Genomic DNA, 14,366 nt, shown 5'->3' with positions numbered 1-14,366 from the left:
GCCCAGCAGGTCGATGCTGCGGTGGCCGGGAGCGGCCACTGCACGCCAGTCTAGGCGACAGAGTGAGACTCCAACTCAAAAAAAAAGAAGAGAAAAAACACTTTTTTTCCCCTTTTCGTTGCATAAATATTAAAATTCTGTTCCTAAGAAAACAATTTATCTGACATTTGTAATGGAGCAGATGTCCCCAAGCTATGCTATCACACACTTCAGCCACACCATCCTCCTCTCTAGGCCGTACTGATGGGCACATACTTCCACCCTCTCCACTGAGAGCCAGAACACACAGGGTTTCCCAGAGAAGCAGGGATTTAAGGACACAGAAGATCCAGTACGAGACAACTCAATGGCATTTCTCTGAGCTGACTCAGCACAGGCTAAAAGTCCCACAGTCCAAGCAAAGCTGTCATCCTCTCAGGCTGCAGGCTTATCCAGCCCCCCGTCCGGAAGTTCACGGTGTCCCTCAACAGCTCACTGGGACTCTCCGCCCTCCACCCCAGGGTTGAATTACTCTCTCTCTCTCCAAGGGCCTTCCTGCTGTTCCAAGCCTCTCCTTTTTCATTAATTTGAAACTGATACCCAGATGCTCACGTATGTCACAAATGGGCCCAGCAAGCCCTTCCCACAGAAAATCTCTGGTCAGCCTTTCTCCCAAGTGTGGCCACAGGCCCTGGGTTGCTGTGGGCAGAACTGCTCACATTCCATAATCATCCACAAGTTCCCCATGCCTCTCCCCACATCCCTCTATCATGGATCTCATGGCTTTCTAGCAGGATAATCTTGCCTTAAACAGTTTTCTTTTCTGTTGTTTGCTTTTGTTTTGCTCTGTTAACAAAATCCCTCTCAGCTAAGCTCTTTGTAATCAAGTTCACGCCAACCCAAAGCTTTTCAATCACATTAGACAGTCTTTGAAGGTGCACTGACACACAGTCATGACCTGTGCTGCAATAGAGCCTCTGTTCTGATAGGGATGATGCTTTCTGTCTCCAGAACAGTATGGCCAAGTCAAAACATGATCCAAGGCTGTTAGGATAACAGTAAGCCAGACCATGACTTCACTTTCACCCTTATTCACCCCTGTCCAGAAGTATGCCACCCAGATCATAGCCCCTTTCTTTATAAAAATCTCTCACACTCTCCATCAGATACATAGCTTGCCCATAAAGTAGAACTAAATCCCGTCTACTTTGTTATCAAATGGAACACATTTTGTATTCTTTTCATATACACAGTACTTTCAAATTTCGAACACTAAATGTACTTCTCATTTCTTTATTCATTATTTCCATTCAAAACCCTCTTGAGGGGAGGTGACATGTTCGTTTTTACCTGATGGTGTCGTTTCAATCCAAAGTGAAACCTGAATATTTCGTTTACCAGTGAGCAGTCTCCACTAAGGTTAGCAGCTCGAACCTATCACAAAGACAAGAGACAGATGAAAAGCCATGCTCATGCTCTGTAAATCTTTACAAAGCAACCACCTTCTAACAATTAAAAAAGAATATAAAATTAGCATGTTTTTCTGAAAACAGAGTATTTTGCCTTCTACAAAAATAAGATTTCTTAGCCAGGCTCAGTGGCTCAGCCTGTAATCCCGCGCCTTTGGGAGGCTGAGGTGAGTGGATTGCCTGAGCCCGCGGGTTCGAGACCCGCCTGGGCAGCAAGACCTCATCTCTACAATAAAATCAAAAAATTAGCCGGGTGTGGTAGCGCGTGCCTGTGGTTCTGGCTACTCAGAAGGCTGAGGCGGAAGGATCGCCAGAGCCCAGCAGGTCGAGGCTGCGGTGGCCGGGAGCGGCCACTGCACACCAGCCTGGGCAACAGAGTGAGACTCCAACTCAAAAAAAAAAAAAGATTTCTTTTAAAAGAATTTTTTAAACTCACTGACAACAAGAGCAGATCCATGGAGACAATGCCAAATACACTGGGGGAAAGTTCTCAACATGACACCATAGCCTTGCTGACAGAACTAATTTCTTTGAAACCAAAAGTCAGAGACTTGGACCTCAGAGTTACAGTCCACACTCCCTACAAGATACAAACACTTCCAGAAATCACCAGAAGGACTTCAAGAAGCAAAGTGAGTTTCCATGTAAGCCTAAAACTGAATGTACTAATATCCAAGACACATTGAGCATATGACCCCTCTCAGCCCTGGCCAAATCTCTCTTGACCTTCTCTCATACCTGTGTGAGCTCAGGGCCTTCTTCTAGGGCCTTAACTGTCCTATGAGCAATTAAGTGTTACAAAGCACAAAGAATCAAGAACATTCAGCCAGGCATGGTGGCTCATGCCAATAACCCCAGTGCTTTGAGATGCCAAGGAAGGAAGATCACTTGAGCCCAGAAGTTCAAGGCCAGTCTGGGCATCATCGTGAGATCCCATCTGTACAAATAAACAAACAACAAACAAAAATTATCCAGGTGTGGAGGTACACACCTGTGGTGCCAGCTAGTTGGTAGGCTGAGGAGGGAGGATCCCTTGAGCCCAGGAGTTGAAGACTGCTATGAGCCATGATCATGCCACTGCACTCCAGCCTGGGCAACAGAGTGAGACCCTGACTCAAAAAAAAAAATATATATATATATATATATATTTATATATATATATGTGTGTGTGTGTATGTGTATATATATAATTTGGAATATTCCAAATTATAAGCATGACAGTCTGAAGCTAGGGTATATTTTCTAATTTACATTTGCTTAAGGTAAAAATGTCCTAATTTACTATATTTTAATAGATGAAAAAGTCTTAAATGACCCACATAGACTCCACAGGCAATTTGCCACATTTTTGCAAATTCACTGCAAACAGAACAGCCCACTTCTTGTTACTTCTATGGAACGTAGCCTCACTCCTCTGAGGCACTCAAGGTACTTAACACACTTTGACCAGCTAACAGGCACAAATTCTCAGGGTATCTGAGAGATCTAGTTAAAAACTCAGGTTTCAGTCTACTCATGAAATAATATGAATTATAATTAGATGCAGTGGGGTCACTTACTAATTTCAAGAGAAAGAGAAAATAACCTAAGTTACTATGTATAAGCTTGAAATTTATCCTAGTTTTTAACTTCTCACTACATTGTGCTCTTCAATTAATGAGAACCAAGTAAGAAATACATCCACTCCCTAGGAACATATATATGGATATAGACGTCTCAGAGCAATCCAAAGTACATAAATATAATAAATATCTTTTTATGTTCTATTTTTGAGACTAAATGTTATTACTCTAGTGCAAGCAAGGAGCTTTACCTATGGAAGGTGGCACAGCAAACTAGTTACAATCCCAGGTTGTGATCCAGCCTCCGCCAATTACTAGCTTTGGAATCTAAACAACTGCCTCACTTTCCACGTACACAAAAAAGAGGATAATAATAGTATCCACTCAGTGAGTTGCTGTGAAGATTAAATAAGAACATACAAACAGTGTTGGACACACAGCCCTCGTAAATGTTAATTATTATTGTTATATATTTTATCTCATAGGAAAAATTAATCATTTGTTACTAAAGTCAGTCATCACTATCACTACAGCTTAAAGGTTATATTTAACACAATTCTAAAAAGATACTTAAAATTTGTATGTTGGCCGGGCATGGTGGCTCAAGTCTGTAATCCCAGCACTTTGGGAGGTGGAGGTGAGAGGACTGCCTGAGCCCAGGAGTTCGAGACCAGCTTGGGTAACTGGGGAGACCCCATCTCTACAATATATCAAAAAAAAAAAATTAGCTGGGCATGGTAGCATGCACCTACAGTTCCTGCTACTTGGAAGGCTGAGGCGGAAGGATCACCTGAGTCCAACAGATCAACATCAGGGTGGCTGTGGGCGAGCCACTGTACTCCAGCCTGGGCATCAAAAAAACAAAGTTTTATCTCACAAATTCAATATTAGCTAAAAACAGAAATTCAAGGCTATGGAGGAACTATGACAGCAAGAAAAGAAAAAAGTTTAAATAAATCATACTCGAATAAAATGTTAGAACACAGAGTGTTGTGGGGAAAATTTCAATGACATCCGCGGTAAAACTCACCTCTGAGCAGGCCAAATGTCGGATGTTGGTGAACCAGTCAACATGAGCTCGGCAATGATCAAATGCATGAATGAGCTCGTGGGTGACCACTCTGTTCATGTGGGCTTGATTTCGGATATTATTCTGGCACAAAACAATCTAGGAGGCATCAAAATAAGAGAAGTTCCGTGATTTCCAAATCTGCTTTTACTGTGTAGATTCCGCCTTCTCTCGCACGCGACCATAGCCCCCTTCCACAGCTCACCTGCCTGGAACACCTCCACCCACTCCTCTCCCTCGACCATATCTACCCATGGGCCAAGTTCCAGTCCTAGGTGTACGTGCACCCTTAGACTTCCCAGTGACTAACTTCTCTCTCTGGATGACAACAGCACTTAGACTAAGGACATTGATTCACATACTGTCCTCCCTGAGTTGCTCGTGGAGTCTGTCTTAGACTCCACGGCACTGTGGTTAAGAAAGCAGGTCTCAGAATAAAGCAGACAGACTCAAAATCCAGCTCCAGCCCTTACCAATGCGGTGACCTTGGGCAAGTTTCTTAACTTCCCTGTTCCTCAGTTTCCTCAACTATAAAAAGGAGATCATGAGAGTACCTACCTCATAGAACTGTGAGAATTAAATGACAATAATGTAAAAAATACTTCTTATCAAATTTCTGAAGGAGCAATGAATAAACAATGAATGACCACCACTGTCCTCATTCTACCAGAATGAAGGGAAAATCCTCAGAAAGACATTCAGAAACAAGTGCAAAAAGCCAATGACACACCGAGCAGGATCCTATAAGAATAAGAGAGAGATGAGGGTTCCTAACAGCAAGAGCAGCCATTTATTGTGTGCTTACTATGTGCCAGACACTAGGGTACAGGCCAGATATTCTATATACTTTCCTTTAACATTCATTTATTCAACTAATAGTTACTGAGACCTAACAGTCGATGTATAATCTACTAATGGAGATAGAAACTAATCAAGTACTTACCAAAAGGTTTAAACACATGCAGTGACAGCTGTCATGAAGAAAAGCCTGGGTTGCCATAAGTACATACAATGAGAACGCCTGACCTGGTCTGGAGGGTGGGGAGAGGCCTGTCTGCAGAGGGAATGCTTGAACTGGAATATAACAGGTGAATGGGAATGAAATTTGAGGTAAGCAGGGGACGGGAGTATTCCAGACAGAGAGAACAACATGCAGAGGGTAGGGGAAGGGCTGAAAGAACAGAATGTTCGCAAAGCTGAGAGCAGGGCCACAGAGCTACAGTACAGAAGCGAGGTGGTAGGCCACAGCTAGGCTGGTGGGGTCAGCAGGGGCCAAGTCAGCGAAGACCCCGTGATTACTCTGAGAGCAGTGAAGCCACCAAAAGGGAGTGCTGAAACAGGGGAGTGCTTTTGTTTTTATTTTGTTTTTGTCCTTTTAACTATAGTCGGAAGGATAGGTAGGAGATGACTAAGACTGGATGCAGGAAACTAGTTGAAGGCTAGAGACACCGGCACCTGAGTTAGAATGGGGGAGCTAAAAGAAGTATTTAAGAGGTAAGCTCAATGCAATTCAGTGATTGAGAGAATCTGGGGAAGGAACCAGGCGTATCAAGGATGATCTGTCAGTGTCAGGCTTGGGTAACAGGATGGCTGGTAATACCATCCACTGAGATTCGCAAAACTTAAAGACCAGACTGGGTGGGGGTGAGGGATGGTAAAAATTATGAATTCAGGCTTGGACATAAAGCGCCTTTAAGACATGCAAGCAGGCCGGGCTCGGTGGCACAGCCTGTAATCCCAGCACTTTGGGAGGCTGAGGCGAGTGGATTGCCTGAGCCATGAGTTCGAGATCAGCCCGGGCAACTTGGTAAGACTTCGTCTCTACAATAAATCAAAAACTAGCCGGGCGTGGTAGCGCATGCCTGTAGTTCTGGCTACTTGGAAGGCTGAGGCAGGAGGATCACCGGAGCCCAGCAGGTCGAGGCTGCGGTGGCCGGGAGCGTGCCACTGCACTCCAGTCTGGGCGACAGATTGAAACGCCAACTCAAAGAAAGAAAAAAAAGAAATGCAAGCAGAGGTGTTAAGTGGGTACTTGGATATATGGAATGAGGGACTTAAAAGAAAACTCTGACCTAGGAAAACTAATGAGATCCCCTTGGCAGAATACAGAGTAAAAAAAGAAGGGGCGCTAACACCAAGGACTGAAGGGCTTCAACATTTAAGGGCCGGTAGAGGAAGGTAAGCTGGCAAAGGAACAGCCAAAAGAGTGTTGTGTGCTAGAAACAAAGGCAGTTCCAGCGAAAGGCAAGTGGATGTCTGCTATATGACCCAGCAATCCTGCTCCTGGGCATATACCTTAGAGAAACTCTTGCAAATGTACACTAGGAGTGAAGGTCAAGAATATTCATACAGCATTGTTCACATAACAAAGCGGGAAACAATTCATATTAGATTAAATTGTAACATAAACACACAATGGAATACTATACATCAGTGAAACTAAATAAATCAGACAGGTACACAGAACAACATGAAAGAATCACACAAATAATGTGGAACAAAAGAATTTAAGTTAGGCCCAGCGCAGAGGCTCAAGCCTGTAATCCCAGCACTTTGGGAGGCCGAGGCAAGAGGAATGCCTGAGCTCAGGGGTTCAAGACCAGCCTGGGCAACTTGGCAAGACGTCATCTCTACAATAAAAAAATTTTTAAAATTAGCCAGGAGTGGTAGCACACAGCTGTAGTTGCAGCTATTTGGAAAGCTGAGGCAGAAGGATCGCCAGAGCCCAGCTGGGCAACAAAGTGAGACTCCAACTCAAAAAAAAAGAATTAAGTTACAGGAGACTATTTACTATATAATTTCATAATATTACATAATGCAGTATATTCACAATATTCATATGAGTTCAAAGCATTCCATGTATAAAGCTCAAAAGCAAACAAATAAATAACACCTTGTTGGACTTTATATGCAGATGGTAAAACCCTTCAGAAAAGCAGGGACTGATTACAAAAGTCAAGATAAGGACGGCAGAGCAATATGATTCACAGGAACACATGGGCTTCTGAGTTCTGGCAATGTTCTACTTTTCAGATCTGGGCGACAAGGACACAGTTGTTCATTTTATTATTAGTGAAAGTGTATATACAGGTATTTTATTCCTCTGTATGGATGAGATACTTAATTTTTAAAAAACTTTTTTGAGTTGGAGTCTCACTCTGTCGCCCAGGCTGCAGTGCAGTGGCACGCTCACGGCCACCGCAGCCTCGACCTTCTGCGCTCCAGCGATCCTTCCACTTCGATCTTCCAAGTAGCCAGAACTACAAGTGTATATTATCACGCCCAGCTGATTTTTTTTAATTTATTGTAGAAACAAAGCCTTACCAAGTTGCCTGGGCTGGTCTCGAACCCACGGGCTCAGGTAATCCACTCACCTCGGCTTCCCAAAGTGCTGGGATTACAGACTGAGCCACCAAGTCCAGCCTAATAAAAACTTTAATTAAAAAAAAAATAAAAGGACACAGTACCAACTGTGTTCAACTGCCAACAATGTAGATAAAAGTTCAAGATGTGTGCTTTATTTAACCCCAGGGGACAGAGAAGGGGTTGAACTTACCAAGAGCCATTTTGAGAGCTACAGATACTATGATCACCAATTTACAAATGAGGAAACCGAGAATAAGAAAAATAACTGCCCAAGCCCCACAGTTAATAAGCAGGGAAGCTAGGATTTGAACTCAAGTCTTTCTGACTCTACAGTCCAGATCTCTCACCCCTGTTCTATATTGCCACTTGCCATAATTCCTGTAAAAAAGTTAAGAATAAACACACAAAATTCTCCAGCAGGAAACAGTGAAGTCTAGTTAAATATGAGTTACATATTCAAGTTGGAAATAGTTACTTATAATACCATCTACCCTCATCATATGACCCAGTCCATCTACCACCTCTAAGACGCTGTCAAAACCCACCAGTGACTTAAAACCAATAATGAAATGTACAGAATGCCTACTATGGGCCAGACGCTTTACAAGAGACATCTCATTTCATTCTCATCATCACTCTGTAAGACAGATACACCAGGCTCAGTGGCTCAGCCTGTAATCCCGCGCTTTGGGAGGCTGAGGTGAGTGGATTGCCTGAGCCCACAGGTTTGAGACCCACCCGGGCAACTTGGTGAGCCCTCATCTCTACAATAAATCAAAAATTAGCCAGGTGTGGTAGCACATGCCTGTAGTTCCGGTTACTTGGAAGGCTGAGGCGGAAGGATCACCAGAGCCCAACAGGTCGAGGCTGCAGTGGCCACGAGTGACCACTGCACTCCAGTCTGGGTGACAGAGTGAGACTCCAACTCAAAAAAAAGAAAAAAGAAAAGAAAAACATAGATACAATCACTACTCATATTTTACAGATGAAAAGACACCCCAATCAAAAATTTCACAGGTGGTATCACTTCTCACTGTGCAGAGCTAACACCCTTCTGTTGAGCATTCAACGACTCCCGCTGCAAGGCTCACCTTTCTTTCCAATCCTGTTGCCCCTACTCCCCATGTGTTCCTGCCCTCCAGTTAGACAAGACAGCATGCCACTCCCCAGACGTACTAGTGTGGTTTCCCAGCACACCACTTTTGCCCATGCCACCCCTGCTCTGCCTGAGGAGGTTATGTATTCTCTAGCTGAACCTGCTGGCATCTTTCAGTCAATCACATAGCAGTCCCACTGTGGTAATCAAACCCACCTCAAACAGTTTAGCCTGCCTCAAGTTTTCTGACCGCCCATGTTCATGTCTTATCTTCCCTGTGAAAGTGTAAACACCTCAAGAGTAAGGACCAGGATGAATTCATCTTTTGAGTCCTACACGAAGTCTACCAAATAGAAGGTCCAGCGAGTGGAAGATGCTCAGTTAATATCAGGAGAGAGGATTCAGGGAAGGAAACAGTTTGGGGAAAATGCCTACCTGAGATGTTGAAGCATCGAAACCTCCACTGACATTTCCATTACAATCTTCACAAGAAAAGTGTCTTTCTTTGTCAACAGCACTAAAAGGCAAAAATAACAGGACAATGTCCAGAAGCAGTATGCATGTGGAAAACGGCCCTGGGCCAGGCCTCGGGAGACCCTCCACCATATGGTAAGTCCCACCCACCTCCACCACTAACACAAGCGAAACCTTAGGAAAGCAACTTAACACCTTCAAGACTCAGTTTCCTCATCTGTAAAATAAAAAGCCTGTCTCTGCAAAATCCATCCAAGCTCAAATTCGATGATATGATTCCATAAAGCATTTGGTCAACTGATGAAGACCACAGTGGAAGTATGTTGTAGTCCCTTGCCCCTGGGCCAGAGGGTTAAGAATTGGATATCGGCCGCCATTGCTTTACTAGACTCTGGTGTGGTCATGTGCTCTTTGAGCTGTGGCTACTGCCGTGTTTACTAAGCTCTGGCCCCCTCACCTACCTTGAAGAGGTGAATCCTCGTTCTTTCCCTCTCACTTACTTTCTAAATAAATTATATATTCTAATCTAAAAAAAAAAGAACTGGATATCAGAAGTCACTTCCTTTAATCCTCTCAAAATTATATAACATCTGGAAGGTTCCTAGTAACAAGTTGAGATTTCTTCCCCTGTAAGAACAATGGCCAGGCTGGTGTAGTAGAAAGGCCAAGTTTGGTAATTACTTACAAGAAAGATTTTGAATATTGTCTTTACTAATTACCCAAGGTGAATGGTAGAGCCAGAAACTGAGTTAGGGGAGAAGATACCCAAAGAGAACAAGGCCTGCCTGAAGACAACGTGGCCAGTCACCACCAATTACCCTATGGAAAGGGCTCCATGACCTGAAGTGAGAAATCTTAAGCAGTTCTGGTTTTTTGGTTTTTGTTTTTAATAGCCATAACATAGAGCACCACTTTGAAAAGATTTACTTACCAGCCTGAATGCTTCATAGCATCGAGTAGAAGTCTGACATACGGATCTAAAAAAAGATTGATTCCATTAAGCAAGCTAGTCAGAAAAAGTAGCACCAGATAAATTCCCCAAATAGCAGTATACTATCGAAAAGCAACTCACAAATTATAATGGAGTAATACTATCTTACAATTCATAAAAATAGAAAGGCAAGCTTAAATTAACATCAAAGTAAATCTTAACTGAAATAAAACACTAATATAAATACCAAGATGGTATCACCACCAAGCGTCTTAATATCAAATATGCTATTAAAGGTCCTTTTCAGTTAAATGATCAGACACATTATATTACAGTATAGACCAAAAGACTGCGGGAATTTGGCGCCACATTCCTAGAAGTGAACAATGGCACAGTATCCAGATTTGAGGAAGGCAATAGTCACTCTGTTCTCCGTCCTGGTCAGTCCACAAGAACACCATGTCACATGCCGCGTATCCACTTTAAATGGGACCTGCCATTGAAAGCCCTGCCACAATAGTGCGGGACTGTGTTTGGTAAGAAGCAAGAGAGGCTTTTGGGGTTTGGGAAGACAAAGACTTAACTAGGACTATAGTAGCTTCGAGTGCTGAAGGGATGCAATGTGGCTCAATTCATATTTCTTGGAGCCAGGTGCGGTGGCTCACACCTGCAATCCCGGCACTCTGGGAGGCCAAGGTGGGAGGACTGCTTGAGACCAGCAGGAGCAACATTCTGAGACCTCATCTCTACAAAAAAATCAAAAAATTAGCCAGGTGTGGTGGCATGCACCTGTAGTCCCAGCTACTCAGAAGGCTGAGGAGAAGGATCGCCTGGGCTCAGGAAGTCGAGGCAGGAGTATCACTTCAGAACAACAACAAAAATATTTCTTCAAAGGACAAAGCAAGGACCAAAGGGTAGAGGTTACGTGTGGCAGATTTCAACTCAGTATGAGACAGGATTTTTCCAACAAGTAAAGCTGTTGAAACAATACAGGAGATTCGAAGAGCCTCAAAGAACACACCAGGCGCGGTGGCTCATGCCTGTAATCCAGGCACTTTGGGAGGCAGAGGCAAGAGGACTGCCTAAGTCCAGGGGTTGGAGTCCAGCCTGGGCAACTTGGTGAGACCTTGTCTCTACAATAAATGAAAAAATTAGCCAGGCGTGATGGTGTATGCCTATAGTTCCAGCTTCTCAGAAGGCTGAGGAGGAAGGATCACCTGAGCCCAGCAGGTCGAGGCTGTGGTGGCTGTGAGCGTGCCACTGCACTCCAGCCTGGACAACACAGTGAGACTCCTACTCAAAAAAAAAAAAAAGAGGCCAGGCACGGTGGCTCAGCCTGTAATCCCACCACTTTGGGACACCGAGGCAAGAGAACTGCCTGAGCCCGGGAGTTCGAGACCAGCCCGGGCAACTTGGCAAGACCTCATCTCTACAATAGATCAAAAAATGAGCCAGGCATGGTAGCATCCACTTGTAGTTCCAGCTACTTGGAAGGCTGAGGCAGAAGGCTAGCCTGAGCCCAGCAGATCGCGGGTGCGGTGGCCGTGAGCATGCCACTGTACTCCAGCCTGGGCAACAAGAGTGAGATTCCAACTCAAAAAAAAAAAAAAAAAAATGATCTGCTCCAGGAGAAATCTATGAACCAACTGGTAAGAGATGGCACAGAGGTTTCCCTGTACGGGGATGGGGAGGCCTAGATTCCTAAAGGCCCTTCCACTCCCAAGACCCTATGGGCCTGTGACTATTACAAGAAAAGCAGAGTAGACTCAAGCACCTCTAATATCAACTTTTCAGTCAGGCGTCTTACCTGAGAGCATAAATGAACAGCAAGCTATATGACATAACACAAGAAGGCAGAAACATAAAAGGAAACAAGATTCTAAAAAAATGTTGAGAGTAAAAACAGCTGAGTAAAGGTAGCGTGGGATGAGAAAGTTAAGTACAGGTTACTTACTGCTTTACTAATCTGCCCTCTTGTAAAAGTGTTAACAGTAGAATACTTAATTGTTAATAATAAGTATTATTAATTGAGCACAAAACAGGTATCAGGCACCATATTAACGCATTATTCATGCAATTAACAGAATTTTACGATTCTCTCTGAAATGGCTCCAGAAGTCTGTAGTCCCCTTACTTTAAAAAAAAAATGCAGCAGGGCTCGGTGGCTCAGCCTGTAATCTTGCGCCTTTGGGAGGCTGAGGTGAGTGGATTGCCTGAGCCCACGGGTTGGAGACCCGCCTGGGCAGCGAGACCTCATCTTTACAAAAATCAGCCGGGCGTGGTAGCACATGCCTGTAATTCTGGTTACTTGGAAGGCTGAGGCAGAAGGATCGCCGGAGCCCAGCAGGTCAAGGCTGCGGTGGCCGGGAGCGGCAACTGCACTTCAGTCTGGGCGATAGAGTGAGACTCCAACTCAAAAAAAAAAAAAAAAAATGCAGGTATCACCGTTGTTTGTGTTACTTCACAAAGGACCTGCAACAGTATTTAGAATTTGCTTTGAAGAAAAAAAAAGGTCTCCCATGAGGCCTGGTTTCTCCCACTCCCCCTGCCCAGAGACAAGATGTTAAAGCTGCAAGTTGATGCTTTAGTACCACCAATAGCCCTCCTGGCAGCCCTCTCTGGACAGGCTGAGGTCTACTGGTTCCTATTGGGGTTCACCTTCCTCGATCCTATTTCAACAGTGGCTCTTCCACTCTAAAGACAGCCACCTTCCACTCCTGATAAGCTGGCACTTCACATTCATAAACGCTTTCTTCACAACAACCCCAAGAGAGGAATTTTATCTCCCTTTTTTTACAGACAAGGATAGAGGTGATCAGAGGGGCTAAGCCACTCTTCCAGACCTAATAAGAAACAGGATGAGCACGCTTGGCTCACTCTGCAACCCGTGTTCCTTCCACTGCATTCCACTTTGAAACACCCAGGAGGCACTCAAGACATATTTTTCTGGCCAATACAATATCATCATTCTCCCTCTGCCTTCTACCTCCCTTCCCCCTCCCACCTCACCTGAGTGTCTCTTCAGGCAGGTAATCACAAGAAGGTTGGAAAATCTTTGGGCGGTTGCTTTTAAACTGTGGCCAGCTATGAAATAGCGACCTGGCTTTGGAACAAGCACAGATAAGACTTTGATGTTCTAGACGTATCTGAAGTCAGCCAGGGAAGTCTATGTCATTGTAAAGGTGTTAGGAAATCTTCTCCGGGGCCATGTCCCTGCGACTGGGGAAATGGGTGGGTGGGCAGTTGTGTGTCCCTATTTAACCCACAAGCAGTGGTTCTTAATCTTTGGAGGGCCACTGATCTCTCTGAGAATACGATGAAGCTGTGCACTTTATCCCCAGAAAAAAATGCACTTAGGCACATGAGCGCGTGCACACACACACACACACACACACACACACACACGATTTCACAGGCCACGTCAGGGATTTCTACTCTGATGCCCATTCAGGCATGCAGGTTAAGAACCCCTTCCAAGGAAGGGCAGTTTTGTGGTTTTTGCACAGCCCGCGGGAGGTATGCCTTAATTAATCTTAAAATTCTGCCTCACCCTTGCCTTAGGGCCACCGTGTCGCTGCATAACTTACGTAAACGACCAGAGGACCTGTCAGCGCAGTGAGGGTGACCCAAAAGGCCAAACTCCCAGCCCGACTTCTCGTCCATGCCACAAGCGAGACAGCGCCGAAAGGGGAAACTGAGGCCAAGGCCCCACTCCGCCCCTGCGCCGAGGTTGCTGAACCCACCGTCCCCCGGCCCCGCCCACCCGGCCGCAGCCGGCCCCGGCACCTACTCGTCTCCAGCGTCTCGAGGAGCATGGGCTGGCACTGCGGGCTGGGGGCGAAGAGGCTGGCGAGGAGCCCTGACTGGGGGCCCCCCTGGGCCGGGCGCTCGGGGGGCGCCTGGCGGGAGGAGTGTGGCTGCTGCGGCGGCTCCCCCGCGAGGCCCGGCCCGCTCGCGTCCGGAGGGCCCGCCATGCAGCCCGCAGCGCGCGGCGCCGCTTCCGCCCGGCTAGAGCGGCGGGGCATGAACCAGGGAAGGGCACCTCCCTGCCGCCCAGGCCCCGCCTCCTCGGGGCGGACCCGCAGCCAGGCTGGGCGGAGGACGTCGGGCGGGAGGGGGCGCCGTGGAGGGGCGGGGCCGGAGGGGGCGGGGCGACGAGGGGGCGGGGTCACCGAGACGCGGAGAGGGGCGAGGGGAGCGGTGTGGGGAGAGGCGTGGGGCGGGGCCGTAGGGAGCGTTGCTAGAGGGTAGGGCGAAGCAAGAGGCGCGGGGCGGGGCCATAGGGGGCTGGGCTAGAGGGCGAGGAGAGAGGCGCGGCACGATAGGCGTGGGCGGGACGAGAGACCCGGGGACAGGCGAGGGGCGCGGTGAGGCGAGATGTGTGGGCGGAGCCATAAGGGGGAGGGGCGGGGCGAGGGGG

General features: G+C 46.2%; 1 protein-coding gene across 1 annotated transcript in view; it reads right to left on the bottom strand.

Moving 5' to 3' along the window:
* ATP23 (ATP23 metallopeptidase and ATP synthase assembly factor homolog) overlaps positions 1-13,950 on the bottom strand; it is a 17,626-nt gene extending 3,676 nt beyond the window's left edge. Inside the window, exons 1-5 of the mRNA XM_008062196.2 lie at positions 13,737-13,950; positions 9,947-9,992; positions 8,977-9,058; positions 4,041-4,178; positions 1,330-1,413 (exon numbers count right to left, since the gene is read on the bottom strand). Coding sequence (XP_008060387.2) covers positions 1,330-1,413; positions 4,041-4,178; positions 8,977-9,058; positions 9,947-9,992; positions 13,737-13,920 — 534 coding nt within the window. The 5' untranslated portion in view covers positions 13,921-13,950. The remainder of the gene's footprint in view (positions 1-1,329; positions 1,414-4,040; positions 4,179-8,976; positions 9,059-9,946; positions 9,993-13,736) is intronic.
* Positions 13,951-14,366: the final 416 nt, after the last annotated feature.

The sequence above is a fragment of the Carlito syrichta genome, unplaced genomic scaffold, assembly GCF_000164805.1.
Source record: "Carlito syrichta isolate Samal-C Ts95f unplaced genomic scaffold, Tarsius_syrichta-2.0.1 Scaffold95871, whole genome shotgun sequence".
Lineage (NCBI taxonomy): Eukaryota > Metazoa > Chordata > Mammalia > Primates > Tarsiidae > Carlito > Carlito syrichta.
The sequence above is the reverse complement of the archived record's forward strand: the minus strand, read 5'-3'. Positions and strand labels throughout refer to the sequence as shown.